Source organism: Hemiscyllium ocellatum, chromosome 17, assembly GCF_020745735.1.
Source record: "Hemiscyllium ocellatum isolate sHemOce1 chromosome 17, sHemOce1.pat.X.cur, whole genome shotgun sequence".
NCBI classification, from domain to species: Eukaryota; Metazoa; Chordata; class Chondrichthyes; order Orectolobiformes; family Hemiscylliidae; genus Hemiscyllium; species Hemiscyllium ocellatum.
The window spans coordinates 20,624,479-20,644,690 of record NC_083417.1 but is presented as its reverse complement, the minus strand read 5'-3'; the positions used below and the strand labels follow the sequence as shown (position 1 = coordinate 20,644,690).

General features: G+C 44.3%; 1 protein-coding gene across 1 annotated transcript in view; it reads right to left on the bottom strand.

Moving 5' to 3' along the window:
- The window catches only part of meak7 (MTOR associated protein, eak-7 homolog), a 60,895-nt gene that overhangs the window by 34,166 nt on the left and 6,517 nt on the right, over positions 1-20,212 (bottom strand). Inside the window, exon 2 of the mRNA XM_060837606.1 lies at positions 3,495-3,693. Within this exon, the coding sequence (XP_060693589.1) occupies positions 3,495-3,659 (165 nt within the window). The 5' untranslated portion in view covers positions 3,660-3,693. The remainder of the gene's footprint in view (positions 1-3,494; positions 3,694-20,212) is intronic.

Here is a 20,212-nt window from a genome sequence, read left to right as displayed (position 1 = left end):
AGGGATGGGGCTAGAACATGGGAAGCCTTCAGAAACGAGATGACAAGATATTCCTGTTAGGGTGATAGGAAAGTCTCATAGGTATAGTAAATGCTGGATGACTAAAGTAATTGAGGGTTTGGTTAAGAAAACCAAGGAAGCATATGCCAGTACAGACAGGATAGATCGAGTGAATCCTTAGCAGAGTATATTACTACTGCCTTTATACTCAAGAGAGAAATCAGGAGGCCAAAAAGGGGACATGAGATAGCTTTGGCAAATAGAATTAAGGAGAATCCAAAAGGGTTTTTACAAATACATTAAGGCCAAAAGCGTAACTAGGGAGAGAATAGGACCCTTCAAAGCTCAGTAAGGCAGCCATTGCGTGGAGCTGCAGGAGATGGGTGAAGATACTAAACAAGTATTTTGCATCAGTATTTACTGTGGAAAAAGATATGCAAGATATACATTGTAGGTAAATAGATGGTGACACCTTGCAAAATGTCCATATAACAGAGGAGGAAGTGCTGGATGTCTTGAAATGCATAAAGGTGGATAAATCCCCAGGACCTGATCAGGTGTACCCTAGAACTCTGTGGGAAGCTAGGGAAGTGATTGCTGGGCCTCTTACTGAGATATTTGTATCACCAATAGTCACAGGTGAGGTGCCAGAAGACTGGAGGTTGGCTAACGTGGTGCCACTGGTTAAGAAAGGTAATAAGGACAAGCCAGGGAACTATAGACCAGTGAGCCTGACGTCGGTGGTCAACAAGTTGTTGGAGAGAATCCTGAGGGACAGGATGTACATGTATTTGGAAAGGCAAGGGTTGATTAGGGATAGTCACATGGCTTTGTGCGTGGGAAATCATGTCTCACAAACTTGATTGAGTTCTTTGAAGAAGTAACAAAGAGGATTGATGAGGGCAGAGCGGTAGATATGATCTATATGGATTTCATTAAGGAGTTCGAAAGGTTTCCCATGGGAGACTGGTTAGCAAAGTTAGATCTCACGGAATACAAGGAGAACGAGCCATTTGAATACAGAACCAGCTCAAAAGTAGAAGATGGAGGGAAGTGGTGGAGGGTTGTTTTTCAGACTGGAGGCCTATGACCAGTGGAGTGCCACAAGGATCGGTGCTGGGTCCTCTATTTTTCATCATTTATATCAATGATTTGGATGTGAGCATAAGAAGTATAATTTGTAAGTTTGCAGATGACGCCATAATTGGAGATATAGTGGACAGTGAAGACGGTTACCTCAAATTACAGTGGTATCTTGATCAGATGGGCCAATGGTCTAAGAAGTGGCAGATGGGGTTTAATTTAGATAAATGTGAGGTGCTGCATTTTGGGAAAGCAAATCTTAGCAGGATGTATACACTTAATGGTAAGGTCCGAGGGAGTGTTGCTGAACAAAGAGACCTTGGAGTGCAGGTTCATAGCTCCTTGAAAGTGGAGTTCTAGGCAGATAGGAAAGAATAGTGAAGAAGGCGTTTGGTATGCTTTCCTTTATTGGTCAGAATATTGAGTAGTGGAGTTGGGAGGTCATGTTATGGCTGAACAGGACATTGATTAGGCCAATTTTGGAATACTGCATGCAATTCAGGTCTCCTTCCTATCGAAGGATATTGTGAAACTTGAAAGGGTTGAAAAAAAGATTTACAAGGATGTTGCCAGGGTTGGAGGATTTGAGCTACAGGGAGAGGTTGAATAGGCTGTGTCTATTTTCCGTGGTGAGTCAGAGGCTGAGGGGTGACCATATAGGAGGTTTATAAAATCATGAGGGGCATGGATAGGATACATAGACAAAGTCTTTTCTGTAGGATGGGGGAGTCCAGAACTAGAGGGCATAGGTTTAGGCTGAGAGGGGAAAGATATATTAAAAAAAGACTAAGGGGCAACGTTTTCACTCATAGGGTGGTCAGTGTATGAAATGAGCTACCAGAGGATGTGGTGGAGGCTGGTATAATTGCAACATTTTAAAGGCATCTGGATGGGTATATGAATAGGAAGGGTTTGGAGGGATATGGGCCAGCTGCTGGCAGGTGGGACTAGATTAGGTTGGAATATTTGATCAGCATGGACGGGTTTGACCAAAGGGTCCGTTCCCATGCCATATATCTCTATGACTCTATGAGAGGCTGAATAGGCTCAGGCTGTTTTCCCTGGAGCGTTGGAGGCTAAGGGGTGACCGTATAGAGGTTTATAAAATCATGGAGGGCCATGGATAGGATAAATAGACAAAGTTGTTTCCCTGCGGTGGGGAAGATCAGAAGTAGATGACACAGGTTTCAGGTCAGAGGGGAAAGATATAAAAGGGATCTTAGGGGCAACATTTTCACACAGAGGGTGGTACGTGTATGGAATAAGTTGCCAGAGGAAGTGGTGGTGGCTGGTACAATTGCAACATTTAAAAGGCATCCGGATGGGTATATGAATAGGAAGGGATTAGAGGAGTATGGGCCAAGTGCTGGCGGATGGGACTAGATTAGGTTAGGATATCTGATCGGCGTGGTTGAGTTGGACGAAAGGGTCTGTTTCTGTGCAGTACACCACTGACTCTAAAATGTTATCTTGCAGCTAACAATAACAATACTGATAAGTGTAAGAGCATTTCTTCAGTTTAGGTGTTTGACCATAAAAATATGAAGCTCACAGTCTTGTACGTGGCCTTTGTTCTATCTACAAAAACTTGCGTCTATTGAACTTTGAAGTGCCATTTTATCTGCTGCCGTTTTGGAAAGAGGAATGTAACAACTTTAGAACAGTAAAAAGTCATGAAGGTAACATTTGTTCAATCACAAATGGTGTTGATTATTTACTCCAACAAATTGTTGATTCAAGGGGAAGTCAGCTATATTGTTCAAGGTGAAAGTTCAAAATCACCACTACGTACGAGTGGTGGAGAGTACTGACAAAACCACACCACAATAACTGATCGTCCAAAGCTAAATAACTACATTTCTCTTTCCTCACAGGTTAAAGCAGTTGCATTTCTCTTGTCAAGGTGAAGGATCCAAACAGAATATTTGTGCCATTCAAATTCAAATCACAGATCCAGTCAACATTGAAAATCCTTCTCAAGTCAATATGGATTTCTTCATCCCTTGCCCCATCATTAATGGAATTCTCAGCCTGTGCAAATAGCCCAGAGAAGTAGCTTCCCCATACAAATTATGATCAGACATTAAGCCAACCAGAAAGCAAAGTCAAAAATGTATCACTTTCCCCAAAATCAATTTGCAGCATCAACATATGCTACATCAAAGAGACATATTTCTGTAGTAAAAGTGCGAGCTCCCTTTCAAAATGTTTATATGGAACAAAATATCAGAACGGATGACAGAAAGCAAGCAGTGGCAACTTTATGATTTTCAAAACAATTCGATACACATTGCAATTTTAGATTGTATTTCCAATCATACTTAATTTGAAGTTTCACATGGAACTCATGGGTACGTCTATACTTTTTAGGTTAAACCTTTTCCACTTCCAGTTTCTGTTTCAATACTTACCTTTAACATGGCCAGAGTAACTTGCTTCTGAGTAGCTTTTCCACCTTTTGCACTGCTCGTTGAGCCAGACATCGAGCCAAAAATCTTATCCAGAATAATGCGTTCTTCAGCAGAAAATGGGCATCGGCAGATTCTGTTCAAACTATGACTCTCTCCATTTCCCATCTTCTCTTGTGGATAACGGCTGGGCCCCTCAAACCTATCAAAATATTTGAAAAAAGAGGAAGCACCAGAATATCAAGAAAGCAACTTTTTAACTCAACTTCCAATCCATTAGACATCCCTGTTCAAAGGTGGATATTTTAAATTGAGAAAGCGACAGGTGCAGTAGCGAGATTACCTGATTTCAAAACTTTGCAAAGTACCTTAAAGGATATTGAGACAGTAGCTAAATATAGATGAGAAAATATTTATGACACAAAAGCCAGCATTCAGCTTTTCACATCTGAGACTTCAGATAACTGCAAGACAATCCCACCTATTTTTGTAGAGACAAAAATGCACTTCTTCCTTATATTTCTATTTGTCATGGAGGACCAATGAAATCACCTACAGCCTTTCCTATACAGTTTTAAATAGAAAACACCAGAATGAATGACAAGCCCAAATTGTTCTCGTACTTTCACATCCTCAAGATGTCAGAGAGTGCTTCAGTGTTAGTGTTGTTTGATGGGAAAACAATGAAGTTCTTTACTGCACAAGAATGTCCTGACAAATGGCAATGAGTTACCGATTACAGCGCAATTATTTTCTGGCATTGAGTACTTGAGGGTTTAACGTCGACCAGGACAGAAGAAATAGCGCTGCCCATTTACAAAAAGAAAAGTTGTGTTATCTTTTACAGTTACCTAGAAAAGCAGGCTAGGTTAATAGCACATCAGAAAAAAAAAACTCTTAGAATACAGCACTTCCTCTGTACTTCACCATAAGTATATCCAGGTTTATAAACTAAGAGAAATTGAATGCACCACCATCTCATGTAGAGGTGATGTTAGCTGCCACTGATTGATCTCAGAGATAAAATTTAGTTAAGGTTCAATCTATCCAAAGCTATAGGAAAGATATTGCAGGATGGGATAATGGCTCAATACTTTACACTGCTGCCTCATTCTAATCTCAGGCGACTGGCTGTGACGTTCTCCCTGTGTCTGCGTGGATTTCCTCTGGGTGCTCCAAAGATGCACAGGTTAGGTAGATTGGCTATGTTAAATTCTCCCTAGTGTCTCGGGATGTGCAAGCTCGGTGGATAAACATCCTAAATGCAGGGATAGGGTAGAAGGCTAGGTCTGGGTGAGATGTTCTTCAGAGGTCAGTGTGGAATCAATGGGCTGAATGACCTGCTTCCACATTGTAAGAGTCCTTTGATTCTATGTTCAGGTTATGAGAAGATATTGATACTAAATGCAAATTTTAGTCAATTAATCCATTGAAATAGTCTAGTTATAACAAAGGAGAAAGTGAGGACTGCTGATGCTGGAGATCAGAGCTTAAAAATGTGTTGCTTTTCTAAGAGGGGCCTATGCCCGAAACGTCGATTCTCCTGTTCCTTTGATGCTGCCTGACCTGCTGCGCTTTTCCAGCAACGCATTTTTCAGTTTGTTACAACAAATAACTATTCTACAACTGCTACTTCTTCTCCTGATTCCTTAAAAAGAGTAGGATACAATTTTAAAAAACCAAAGAACTGTGGATGCTGGAAATTAGAAACAAAAACAGAAACTGGTGGAGAAACTTAGCAGATCTGGCAACATCTAAGGAGAGAAAGCAGAGTTAACAATTTGAATCCATCCTCAGAACGAACTGTAGCTAGGAAAAGATTGGCATATATTCTAAAAATATGGTGGGTGGGAGGGGTTTTGGGTGGGGATGGGAGACATGGAAGAGATAGATGAAGATGGAGCCCAGACACAGAGAGAGAAAAAATACAGCTGGGCAGACAAAGGAATGGGTGAAAGTTAGCCTCGGAGAATCAATAACTGCTAAATGTGGACCATTAGTGGTTGACAATGGGTTGTTTGTGATAGCAGCCTATGTAATGTCAAGGCCTGGAGTGTGAGGGGGTTGGGATAAGGACATAGGAGATGGTGCTCAAGAGCTAAAATTTTTGAACTTGATATTATTGCAGAGGTTGTAGAGATCCCAAGCGGAAAATGAGATGCTGTCCATGCAGCTTGTGCTGCCCTCTGCTGTTGCATTGTAGTAAGCCCAAGACAGAGATGTTGGCGAGGGAACGTGGTGGTGTTTTGAAGTAGCAGGCAACTGGAAGCTCAGTGTCATTTTTGCAGACAGAACGTAGGTGTTCTGCAAAGCAATCACCCAGTCTGTGCTTCATATTGTGAGTAGCAAATGCAGTAGAACAGATTGAGTCAAGTGCAGTTAATCACTGCTTCACCTGGAAGGTGTCTGGGGCTTGGATAATGAAAAGGGAGAAAGTAAACATGCAGGTGTTACACCTTCTTTCATTGCATGGGAAGATGCCATGGGGGTGTGGGGTGGTGTTGACAGTGGAATAGGAGTGGATCAAAGTGTCCTGGAGGAAATGGTCCTTATGTAAGGCTGATGTGGGAGCATAGTAAAAAATGAGGTCTGCAGATGCTGGAGATCACAGCTGCAAATGTGTTGCTGGTCAAAGCACAGCAGGTTAGGCAGCATCTCAGGAATAGAGAATTCGACGTTTCGAGCATAAGCCCTTCATCAGGAATAGGAGAGAGAGAGCCAAGCAGGCTAAGATAAAAGGTAGGGAGGAGGGACTTGGGGGAGGGGCGATGGAGGTGGGATAGGTGGAAGGAGGTCAAGGTGAGGGTGATAGGCCGGAGTGGGGTGGGGGTGGAGAGGTCAGGAAGAGGATTGCAGGTTAGGAGGGCGGTGCTGAGTTGAGGGAACCGACTGAGACAAGGTGGGGGGAGGGGAAATGAGGAAACTGGAGAAATCTGAATTCATACCTTGTGGTTGGAGGGTTCCCAGGCGGAAGATGAGGCGCTCCTCCTCCAGCCGTCGTGTAGTTGTGTTCTGCCGGTGGAGGAGTCCAAAGACCTGCATGTCCTCGGTGGAGTGGGAGGGGGAGTTAAAGTGTTGAGCCACGGGGTGATTGGGTTGGTTGGTTCGGGCGGCCCGGAGGTGTTCTCTGAAGCGTTCCGCAAGTAAGCGGCCTGTCTCACCAATATAGAGGAGGCCACATCGGGTGCAGCGGATGCAATAGATGATGTGTGTGGAGGTACAGGTGAACTTGTGGCGGATATGGAAGGATGGAAGCATGCCTGCCATTGGTGTCTGCTAGTGGTATCTCCCTGGAGGTGATGAAAATGGTGGTTATTGATTCTTTGAATGTGGATGCTGGTGGGATGGTAGGTGAGGACAAAGGAGATCCTGTTGCTGTTGTAGGAGGGAAAAGATGGGGATGGGGGAGGAAGGCTCAACTGCAGTAGATGGGTCGGAAACAGCTGAAGGCCCCGTCAACCACGGTGGTGGGAAATCTCAGTTTAGGAAGAAGATGGACATTTCAGAGGCCCACTTGTCAAAGTTGGCATTATTGGTACAGATGCAATGGCAATGGAAAACTGGGTAAATGGAACAGAGTCTTTATAGGAAGCAGGGTCCCATTCTACCTCTTGCAAAATGCCATCCCGTATTCCCAATTCCTCCGCCTCCGCCGTATCTGCTCCCAGGAGGACTAGTTCCACCACAGAACACACCAGATGGCCTCCTTCTTTAGAGACCACAATTTCCCTTCCCACGTGGTGAAAGATGCCCTCCAACGCATCTCATCCACATCCCGCACCTCTGCCCTCAGACTCCACCCCTCCAACCATAACAAGGACAGAACGCCCCTGGTGCTCACTTTCCACCCTACCAACCTTTGCATAAACCAAATCATCTGCCGACATTTCCGCCACCTCCAAAAAGACCTCACCACTAGGGATATATTTCCCTCCCCACCCCTTTCCGCCTTCCGCAAAGACTACCTGGTCGGGTCCACGCCCCCCACAACCCACCCTCCCATCCTGGCACCTTCCCCTGCCACCGCAGGAACTGTAAAACCTGTGCCCACACCTCCGCCCTCACCTCTATCCGAGGCCCTAAAGGAGCCTTCCGCATCCAAAGTTTTACCTGCACATCCACTAATATCATTTATTGTATCCATTGCTCCCGATGCGGTCTCCTCTACATTGGGGAGGCTGGACACCTCCTAGCAGAGCGCTTTAGGAAACATCTCCGGGACACCCGCACCAATCAACCACACCGCTCCGTGGCCCAACATTTCAACTCCCCCTCCCACTCTGCCGAGGACATGGAGGTCCTGGGCCTCCTTCACCACCGCACCCTCACACCAGACGCCTGGAGGAAGAACGTCTCATCTTCCACCTCGGAACACTTCAACCCCAGGGCATCAATGTGGACTTCAACAGTTTCCTCATTTCCCCTTCTCCCACCTCACCCTAGTTCCAAACTTCCAGCTCAGCACTGTCCCCATGACTTGTCCTATCTGCCTATCTCCTTTTCCACCTATCCACTCCACCCTCTCCTCCCTGACCTATCACCTTCATCCCCTCCCCCACTCACCTATTGTACTCTATGCTACTTTCTCCCCACCCCCACCCACCTCTAGCTTATTTCTCCACACTTCGGGCTCTCTGCCTTTATTCCTGATGAAGGGCTTTTGCCCGAAACATTGATTTCGCTGCACTTTGGATGCTGCCTGAACTGTTGAACTCTTCCAGCACCACTAATCCAGAATCTGGTTTCCAGCATCTGCAGTCATTGTTTTTACCTGTCAGAATATATAGTCAAAGTAACTGTGGGAGTTGGTGGGTTTATAGTGGATATTGATGGCCAGCCTATCCCCTTTTGTAGAATACAATTAAGCTGGGCTAATAATGTATTTAATTTTAAGGAGGATAGTGTCTCTACTACCTCCCTTGTCATTATGATAATTTTATCTAATAATTCACACTAACTAGAAAGCCTGCAACACCCCTTTTCTTTGTAAAGACAGAACAAAGTACTCATAAAGGATCCTGCCCACATTTTCTGTGTCCACCCACAAGTAACCATATATACCTGTTCACCCATCTCTTTCCTTAGTCATCCACTGGTGCTAATATTCAAAGTAAACACCTTTGGATTACTATAATTTTCCTCATCAATATTACTCCAATAACCCTCTTTGCTTCTCTAATTTCCTTTCTTATTTCACCCCTGTACTTTCCATGTTGTAAGATTCCTAAATTAAGATTATTGCAAGTTCCATTTTTTGCTGCTTTAACTTGTCCAATATGCTCCTGGGTAACTAGGGAGCCTAGCACTTTCTCTTTGTGGAGATATATTTACATTGTATCTGCAAGATCTCATTTTTGAACACCTCCTACTTATTTGCTAGTGACTTTCCGTCAAGTAGATGTAACGTGTCCACTTTTGCCAGAATATACATCAGGCTTATAAAGTTTGCATTTCCCTATTTAGAGCTTTTATATTTGTTCCAACATTCAGTCTTTCCATAAGAATGTTAATTCTCTTTGTATTATGATCACTATCTCCAAAATGGTTATCCACAGCTATGTCACCAACCTGCATGGCTTTATTTCTTTCCTAAGGCTAAACAAGATATAGATGTACCATCGAGAGCATCCTAAAAATTGGTAAGAGTTCTTGTGCACATGCCAAATTTCCTTAGCTTCCAGAGGAAGCAGAGACGTTGAGCTTTCTTGACATGGTTGGACCAGGAAAAAATGTTGGTGACCAACACTCCCAGGAACTGGACGGTCTCGACCATCTCCACCTTGGCACCATTGATGCAGACAGGGAAAAGCCCTTCACTCTGCATCCTGAAGTTAATGACCAGCTCCTTTGTTTTGCTGATGTTGAGATTGTTGTCTTTACACCTTGTTGCTAAGCACTCAATCTCTTTCCTGTACTCTGTCTCATCATTGTTTGAGATCAGACTTGAAACGGTGATGCTATCAGCAAACTTGTCAATGGAGTTGGGGTGTAATTTGGGTCATGAGTGTCTAAGGAATATAGTGGGGCCTGAGAATGCAGCCTTGCAGGGTGTTGGTGTTGAAGATTATGATGGAGGAGAATAATAGGTGACAACACTTCCATCACCATAATTCCATATGATCCACTCATTACAAGATTCCCTACCACTACTGCTTTTACATTCTCCTTCTTTCCCCTATATTTCCCTTCCCCATGCAGCTAAGTCATCCATGAAACTGACTTGACTGAACTCTGCAGAGAAACCATCGCATTCACCAGTATCCAAAATGGAATACTGATTGGCGAGCAAGACAGGCTCAGAGAATTCCTGCAATACCAACCTGGTTTTCTTAGGATGGGCAGGCCTCCGTACTTCTGTATGCTTCTCAAGTCCAGTGTGACCACCTCCATAAATGTGCTTCCACGCAATCCTTTGCACAACAATGACTAAAAATGTCTGCTCAAATTCCAAAACCTGGAACTCAAGTTTGTGCAGCCAGTGACACTGCCTTTGGACATGTACACCTCGGATGCATGGTGTGGCCATGACTTCACACACTCGGCAGGAAGTGCACTCCACTTGGCTGAGCTGACCTGGGATCTTACCACTTTTTAAAAAAACTTTTCGTTACAATTAAAATAGTGGGAAACCTACCAGGATTCACTAATAAGTTCTCATCCTGTACAGGAGCCTGAAAATGCAAAACGGAACACCTCCTCCACTCCTCACTGAATTTCCTTCTAGCCTTTACACTCTAGACAACCAAAGTAACACTCAGTGCACACAGGTAGCATTGAGGGAATCCTCTATTTGTCCTTCATGGAAACAACAGACAAGCTTCAAAACAAACCTGATTAAGCAAGTCATAAATTAACTAGTCCCAGTTTCTCTCGATTCTTGTAAACCCCAAGTTCCACTCAATGTTAATAATTGCTAAATTAAGGGAACTTCTGATGAAACTGAACCCCTAAGACTCTCAGAATCACCAACTCCTGAGGACAGCATGGGGCAAACACAGTAGCCAAAACTATGCAGTCAGCCCACCACCAAACTACGGTGGGGGCGGGGGAGGGGGGTGGGGGTTAGATGTCTCTCAGTCAAAGGCAATGCATGCTGAATGAACACCAGGCAAGTGGAATAGGCCACTGACAGACAACCTTCACCCTTGCTGCTGAAATCCCCCAGCACCATTCCCCACTAAACTCACCCTGCAAAATCTCCGTAAGTTACTGAAAGATGGCTTGCAGGGGGTAATCATTGTTTCTGCAATCCTATTTGTGACCAACTCTATACAAGAGTGGCCAGACTCTGATTGGTCAACAACCCTCAGCAAACGAGTCTTCCACCTCCGGGGACCTTATGGCAGGTTTAAACTCACCAGTGGCCTTGGCACGCCTTATTGGCTTACTGCTCAGTAAGCCAATCTCAAAACATGGCCACCACTGGTCTCTTACCAACTCTCCAGCCTGCATGCAAGGCCCTGATGCTTCAAACGGACTCTGTCCCATTGGCCGTACTCAGCTAGCTGATTAGCATTCACTGAACTGATAATGTTTATGATTCTCACTTTCTGTGCTTTCCTTCTCTCTGTTAAATCTTCCACCTCAAAGAAACAACCTTAAAATCCATAATCTCTTCAAACTACTATCCCAACACTAAGGGGGCTGAGAGATGAATGGAAGGGTTTTTTGGCTGGGTGGGGAGGGGGGAGGGGGGTGGGGGGAGGGGGAAGGTGGATGAGAATGTGATAGGCAGATAAAAAGGTGGGTGGTGATGGTGACAGGTTAGGCTGGAGGCTGGAGCAGATAGGTGGGAAGGAAGATGGATAAACAGGAAGGGATCGGGGCTGGGGGCGGGGTGGGGGTGGGGCGAAGATAGCTGGGAATATGATAGCTGGATAAAGATGGGGGTGATAATAAATCTTTACAAGCTCTATTGCTCAGACTCTTACCAAATCTCTTGACATACCATTTCTCTCTGCTCTCTAACAAAAATTGACCCGAGCTAAGTAATCACCTCAAAATTCTAAAATTCCCATTCTTATTTTATAGCCCTCCATGATCTCACTGCTCCCCAATTCAAATTTTCACCATGAAGAGAATTCCTTTTATCTTCCTCCACAATCAGAAGGTGGTTAATCAGTTACCTTCTCTCAAGTTGTGGGGGTTGTGTCAAAGAATTATTTAATTTCTTTTAATAATTCACGGGATGAGGGCACTGTTGGCAAGGCCAGAATTTATTATCTCTCCCTAATTGCCCAGAAGACAGTTAAGAGTGAACCACATTGTGGTGGGTCTGGAGTCACATGTAGGCCAGACCATGTAAGGATAACTTCCCTAAAAAGGACATCATGGTCATCATTAGCCTTTTAATTTCAGAATTTTCAATTCAATTCAAACTCCACTATCAGTTTTAGCAGAATTTGAACCAGAGTTCCCAGAACATTATCTGGGTCTCTGGATTAATAGTCAAGTGACAATATCACTAGACCACCACCTTCCTCAACATCAATGAATTATTCAAAACTTGGATAGATTTTGAATTCAGGGTTGTGGCAGAACAGGCAGAAAAGGGGAGTTGAGATCACAACCAGATCAGCCACCATTGTACTAAATGGTGGAGCTGGCTCAAGCAGCCAAATGGCCCGCTCTTGTCCCTGAGTCTTATATCTGTGCTCCTCTAATTCCGGCCCCCAGTTTTAAATCATTCCATTATTAGTGGATGTGCCATCAGCTGTCTAAGCCCTAAGCTCTGGAACTACCTCCTTAAATCTCTCCGTTTTTCACTGTTTTTCCTTTATGACGCTCCTTTAAATCTACCTCTTGCCTCGTCACTTCACTCCTCAGAGATGTTGTGGCACATTTTGCTTTGTTAAAGCTCTCTTACTCAAATTATTCCTGCCATTATAAAAAGGTATTGATTTTAACTGTTTAGTTTAGTAAACTGACCCACTAAAGGACAGTGACAGCACAGCTAACAGATCCAAAATAACAAAAAGAGTAAACTTATTAAAAGTATACAGAGACATACATGGCTAAATTGCATTCCTTTCCACCACATTAACAAATATGAAGTAGTCAATGAATAAAACAATGCAATGACATAAATATTTCTAATCTTAGCAACTGGCAAAATATTTTCCATGCAAGATGCAAACTGAAAGATTAAGCTGCTTTATTTACTACAACAACTGAAGTCATTCAGAATCAAAATATTCCTTTACCAAAAAAAAATCCACCATAAAATGCTTACGAACAGATGAAAAATCGAACCAATTAATTCTCTAATTTAAGAAAGGAAGGTTGTCTTCATCTTCAGATTTCATTGCACATCCCTCTCAGCTCCTGATTCTCAGTTTTATTTCACTCCACTGTGGATCCAGCTGCAAGTCAGCTTTTCCAATCTCCCTTTATTCACCACAGTGCTAGGTTATTGTTTTATAGTCTCTGTTCCCTCCATTGGTAGTCCTCTGCGGATTCCTTCAGGTCATAATTGTTAGATGGTGGAACACTATGTTGTCATGGTAACCTCAAAGCTCAGCAAGAACATGTATTGCCCACATTCTGAACATTAAAAAAAAGCTAATGTTCAGTCTTTCTGAAAAAGCTAAAAATGAGCTGAAATGTGGGAAACATAGTGAAAATTTTCAGGTGGAAATGGACGTCTAAATTGAAGCATTAATCTAACTGTTTTCCTCAGTTTCCCCACTATCTGATGCCAGAATGCAGACCCTGATAGACTGCTTATTGTTGCTGGAGATTTCAACCATGCGAATCTCATGTTTATGTTCCCTAAGTTCCATCAGCATATGGATTTTGAGACAAGAGGGGAGAACACGCTGGATCTGGTTTACACAAACATCCCAATGCATACAGGACAGAGCCCCAGCCCCACCTTGGCTCCTCAGACTACATCTCTGTTATGCTAATCCCAGCATACAGATCGCTCGTCAGATGTGTCAAACTGGTTCAGAAGCAGATGTAAACCTGGCCAGCAGGAGCCATTTCTGCCCTTCAAGAGGATTTTGAGCGCACAGACCAGTGTGTGTTCAGGGAGGTGGCAACCGATGGCAATTCCATCAATTTAAAGGAATACATGGCATCGGGGATTTGATACATTAGCAAGTGTATTGACGACGTCACTTCATCCAAGACCATCATTTCTTGCCCCAACCTGAAGCCGTGGATGACCGCAAAAGGTGTGTGTGCTGCTGAGGACATGTGATTCTGCCTTCAGAGCCGATGGCAAGGTGGCCCTAACAACAGCGAGGGCCAACTTGAGCCAGGCCATCAAAGAGGCAAAGCATGCACACGCACAGACAATACACAGCCACTTTCAGAACAGCGGCGATACGCAGAGCATGTGGAAGGGCATCCTGGCCATTACCCATCACAGAACAGCATTGCCTGCTTGTGCTGGTGGTGCCTCCCCCCAAATGAAATGAACAACTTTTATGCACAGCTTGAGGCATGAAATGACGTGGCAGCGAGGAAGTCCAGCACCCCCTCCCAATGACCAGGTACTGTGTCTAACCAAGACCAACGTGTGGAAAACCTTGTGCAGAGTCAACCCACGTAAGGCTGCTGGACCAGATAACATCGCTGGCAGAGTACTCAGAAGATGCTCTGACATACTGCTGGATGTTCTCATAAACAGCTTCAACATCTCCCTGAACTCCACCATAGTTCCAATGTGCTTCAAGACCACTGCCATGGTCCCCATGCTGAAGTCTTCAGCATCTGGTCTCAATGACTACCGCCCCATTGTGCTAACACCCATCATTATGAAGTGCTTCAAAAGGCTTGTGATAAGGCATATTAAGACCCTGCTGCCCCCCCTCACTGGACACCCTGCAATTCGCGTAACATCCCAACCGCTCAACAGATGATGCCATTTCCACCACCCTCCATCTACCCTCACCCACCTGGAGAAGAAGGACACCTATATGTCAGATTACTGTACATAGACTTCAGTTCTGCATTTACCACTATCATCCCTCAGCACCTGATTGGAAAGCTGAGTATGCTGGGCCTAATTACCTCCCTTAATAACTGGATCCTGGACTTCCAGACTGGGAGACCGCAGTCAGTCCAGATTGGGCATAGCATCTCCAACACCATCACACTGAGCTTGGGAGCCCCCCAGGGCTGTGTGCAGAGTCCACTGCTGTTCAGCATGCTGACACATGACTGTGCAGCAATGTACAGGTTGACTCACATCATCAAGTTCACTGATGACGTAACTGTTGTGGGTCTCAACAAAAGAACTGAAAATGTGTTGCTGAAAAAGCGCAGCAGGTCAGGCAGCATCCAAGGAACAGGAGAATCAACGTTTCGGGCATAAGCCCTTCTTCAGGAAGGGCTTATGCCCAAATCGTCGATTCTCCTGTTCCTTGGATGCTGCCTGACCTGCTGCGCTTTTCCAGCAACACATTTTCAGCTCTGATCTCCAGCATCTGCAGTCCTCACTTTCTCAACAACACAGGAACGATAAGTCAGCATACAGAGAGGAGGTGCAGTGGCGAATGGACTGGTGCAGAATGAACAACCTATCTCTGAATGTGGACAAAACGAAAGAGATGGTTGTTGAATTCAGGAGGGCATGGAGCAAACACTCCCCACTGGACATCAACAGCTCCCCCGTGGAGATCTTGAAGAGCACCAATTTTTTGGATGTAAACCTGGTGGAGACTCTCACCTGGTACTTCAACACCAGCTCCATAGGCAAGAAAGCCCAGCAGCGTCTCTACGTTCTGCGTGGGCTGAGGAAAATACATCTCCCACCCTCCCCCATCCTCATCACATTCTGCAGAGGGCTCATTGAGAGTACCCTGAGCTGCTGAATCACTGCCTGGTTCAGGAATTGCACCGTCTCGGATAGTAAGACCCTACAACGGATAGTAAGGATAGCTGAGAGGATCATCAATAGACAATAGGTGCAGGAGTAGGCCATTCAGCCCTTCGAGCCTGCACCACCATTCAATATGATCATGGCTGATCATCCTTAATCAGTATCCTGTTCCTGCCTTATCTCCATAACCCTTGATTCCACTATCCTTGAGAGCTCTATCCAACTCTTTCTTAAATGAATCCAGAGACTGGGCCTCCACTGCCCTCTGGGGTAGAGCATTCCACACAGCCACCACTGTCTAGGTGAAGAAGTTTCTCCTCATCTCTATCCTAAATGGTCTACCCTGTATTTTTAAGCTGTCTCCTCTGGTTCGGCACTCACCCATCAGTGGAAACATGTTTCCTGCCTCCAGAGTGTCCAATTCTTTAATAATCTTATATGTCTCAATCAGATCCCCTCTCAGTCTTCTAAACTCAAGGGTATACAAGCCCAGTCGCTCCAGTCTTTCAGCGTAAGGTTGTTCCAGGAATTGACTTCGTGAACCTACGCTGGACTCTCTCAATAGCCAGAATGTCTTTCCTCAAATTTGGAGACCAGAACTGCACACAATACTCCAGGTGTGGTCTCACCAGGGCCCTGTACAGCTGCAGAAGAACCTCTTTGCTTCTATACTCAATCCCTATTGTTATGAAGGCCAGCATGCTATTAGCCTTCTTCACTACCTGCTGCACCTGCATGCTTACCTTCATTGACTGGTGTACAAGAACACCCAGATCTCTTTGTACTGCCCCTTCACCTAAATGGATTCCATTTAGGTAGTAATCTGCCTTCCTGTTCTTGCCAGCACAGTGGATAACCATACATTTATTCACATTAAACTTCATGTGCCATGCATCTGACCACTCACCTAATGTGGTAAAAACAATGACTGCAGATGCTGAAAACCAGATTCTGGATTAGTGGTGCTGGAAGAGCACAGCAGTTCAGGCAGCATTTGCCCAAAACGTCGTTTTCGCTGCTCCTTGGATGCTGCCTGAACTGCTGTGGTCTTCCAGCACCACTAATCCACACTCACCTAACCTGTCCAGGTCACCCTGTGATCTCCTAACATCCTCCTCACATTTCACCCTGCCACCCAGCTTTGTATCATCAGCAAATTTGCTAATGTTATTACTAATACCATTGTCTATATCATTAATATATATTGTAAAAAGCTGCAGTCCCAGCACTGACCCCTGCGGTACCCCACTGGGGAGCCGTTTATCACTAGTCTTTGTTTCCTGTCAGCCAAGCAACTTTCTATCCAAGTTAGTACTTTTCCCCCAATACCATGCACCCTAATTTTGCTCAATAACATCGGGGTCTCCCTTCCCTCCATTACAGATATGGTAACCACACGCTGCATCCGAAAGGCTCAGAGAACTGTGGGAGAGCCCACACACCCCTGACTTTTCTCCCTCCTGCCATCTGGTAGCATTCGGGGTCTCATGGCCAGACTGTGCAACAGTTTCTTCCTCCAAGCCGTCAGGCTCCTTAACATTGTATGATCAGACTCTCTTCCATCTGAAATTCGTTACACGACTCCTATTGCTGCTAGAACACTGTCTATTAATTATCATTCCCTTATTACACTGTGATTTGTGAGTTTTGCACTTCTATGCACTTTATGCCACCCTGTGTACGATTAAACAGTTTGTACTCTCCATGTAGCACCTTAGTTCTGGAGGAACATGGTCACGTTTTTACTGTATCAGTTGCATATGGTTAGAAATGACAAATAAAAGCTACTCTCTCTATTACAGCTAAAATCAGTATTTCCCATTTTTACAACAGCAAGAAAGATACTATAGTCTGTATCCATAGCAAAGCCCATTATGCAAAAGCTTGTCATAGCTGAAAAGAAGGAATAATCCAACCTGACCAACTATTGCTGTCATCAGGCGATACTCAATACGTCAGCAAAGTGATGGAAAGCGTCAACAATAGTGATATCAAGCTACAACCAGCTCACCAATGATTATTTGGTTTACCAGGGCCACTTAGCTCCAGGTGCCATTACTGACTTGGTCTAAACATGGGGAAAAGAGCTGGATTCGAGAGGTGAGGAAAGTGTTAACTGCATTCGTCACCAAAGTGGCATTTCACCAAGTGTGGAATCAAGGAGCCCTAGAAAAATCAAAGCCAACGGAATCGGAGGGGAAGCCCTTCAGCTGGTTGGAGTCATACCTAGCACAAAGCAAAGCAGTTATGGGGTGACTCTCGAGATGCAGTGGTAGTGTCCCAACTCAGGGCAAGGAGACCTTGGTTGAAGTTACACCTGTTTCAGAAATGTGTAATAAAATCGCTGAACAGGTTGGTTTGAAAATAACTATTGCTCTGCTGCCAAATGTCCAGGTTCCCTACTTCTGATTCAGAAGGCTTGAGTTCAAGACCCACCTGCTCCAGAAGGGCAAATCTCTGAATGGGTTGGCTGGAAAATATCAGGAAAGTGGTTGAAATACAATAATTTTAACCCCCTTACTGCTGGAGTTCTTCAGGGTAGTGTCCTAGGCCCAAGCATTTTCAGGTGGTTCAATAATCTGCACTTTATCATAAAGTCAGAAGTTGGGATGTTCACTGATGGTTGAAATATTCAGCACTATTTACCAACCAGTCCTTACCTGGATACCATTCAGGCTCATGCAAGGAAGTGGCAAGTTATAACCAAACAAGTGCCACACAATGATTCTGTTAATAAGTGAAATAGATTCTAACCATAGCATTGATATTAATTGGTATTTCCATCAGTGGATTTCCCACCGCTAATATTCTGGTGAAATTCACTTGACCAGCCACATAAATTCAGTTGATACAAGGACAGATTAAAGGCTGGAAATTCTGTAAATGTAAGTTACCTCCTATCTCTCAAAAATCTGGATACCATCTTAAGGCACGATTCATATTGACTTTGAATCTTTTTCACTTGCCTTGATGAGTTCATCTCCAAAAACATTCAAGAAACATTGAGACCATCTACTTGGTAACTCATCCACCACTTTGAATGCCAACTCCTTCATCACTGGTTCACTGTGGCAACACTGTGCATCAGAGAAAGAATGCATTGCTACGAGTCATCCAACCCTTCTGCAACAGCACTTTCTAAACCCATAACCTCTCCCTTCTAGAGCAGCAGGCACTTAAAAATATCAAATGAAAGATCCTCACCAAGTCATACACCATTATGACTTGGAACTACATTAACATTCTTTCCATAACACACTGGACCAGAAATTAGGCTACTCAGGCCATCAAGTCTCCTCTGGCATTCAATCATGGCTGAAAACCCAATTCTCCTGCTTTCTCTCTGCAACCCTTGATCCCTTTGACAGTCAAGAACCTATTTATCTCTGTCTTAAATATCCTCAAGTTAAAAATCACACAACACCAGATTATAGTTGAACCGATTTATGTGGAAGTAGTAGCTTTCAGAGCGCTGCTCCTTCATCAGGTAACTAGTGGGGCAGGATCATAAGACACAGAATTTAATGCAAAAAAATCAGTGTCATGCAATTAAAATGATACATTGAATAAACCTAGATTGCTGTTAAGTCTGTCATCTTTTCGAATGGGTTGCAGGTTTCAGTTCATTAATGTGTAAATCCCAGAACTCCTTTAGTCACGTTTTCAAGATAACTTAATGTTTTATCTAAAAAAAAGTGACATCTCAGCTCAGACAATTATTAAAGATGTGAGGTTAGAATCTGTCTGTATCTCAATCTTGAGTCAAATTGGTTCTATTTCCAAACTAGGAATTTACAAAATGTTATATGGATTAACTGGCTTCAGGTTGTGTGCTTTTTGAGCAAAAATAGAATGTATCTGCAAATACAATTCTGCAAATTCAAATTCACCCCATCGACTTATGTGTGTGGTTTGTAAGTGAGAGGGAGAGAGTATTAATATGTATGTGGGAGTGTGAGTGCGTGTGATAGAGTGTGTGTTTGTATGTGTGCGTGCTTGGCAGAGTATGTGCATTAGTGTCACGGAGTATAAGCCTGTAAGAGGGTGTGTGCGTGGGTGTGAGTGTGGGCGGTGTATATGTGTGTGTCTGGGAGACAGCATGTCTATGAGAGAGGGTCTGTGTGAGTGTGTCAGTATATAAGAGTGTGTGTGTATGTGTGCATGTGAGAGAATGTGTAGTGCAATGGAGTCACCTGTAGTGTGAATTAACCCAAGCTCCTGGTTGAGGCCATCCTCATGGGTACCAAACTTGGATATCAGCCTCTGCTCGGCCACTCTGCATTGTTACATATCCCGATAGCTGCCTTGGAGGATGATCACATGAAGACTTGGCCAATGTTGTCTATCTCATCGCTGCAGGCAACGATGCCCCGAGGCATGGTACATTGTTGAGACCAAGCAGACAGTACGACAATGGATGGATGGACACCGTGCGACAATCGCCAGACAGGAATGTACCCTCCCAGTCGGGGAACACTTTAGTGGTCAGGGACTTTTGGCCTCACATCTTTGGGTACCATTCTCCAATGCGGACTTTGGGATACGCAACAACGCAGAGAGGCCGAGGAAAGGTACCCATGAGGGTGGCCTTAGGTTCATGTCACACTACATTACCAAGCTAGCACCACACCTCTGACATCATGGGCCGTTACTTAGTAGCCTCCTGTGTGACACCTTGTCAAAAGCCTTCTCGAAGTCCAGGTAGATAACATCCATTGATTTTGCTTGATTTAACCTGCTTGTTACTTCCTCAAAGGATTCTAGCAGATTTGTCAGACATGACCTCCCCTTGCTGAAACCATGTGGATTTGCCCTATTTTACCATACACTTCCAAGTATTCAGAAATTTCATCCATCACAATGGATTCCAGGATCTTACCCACAACCGAGG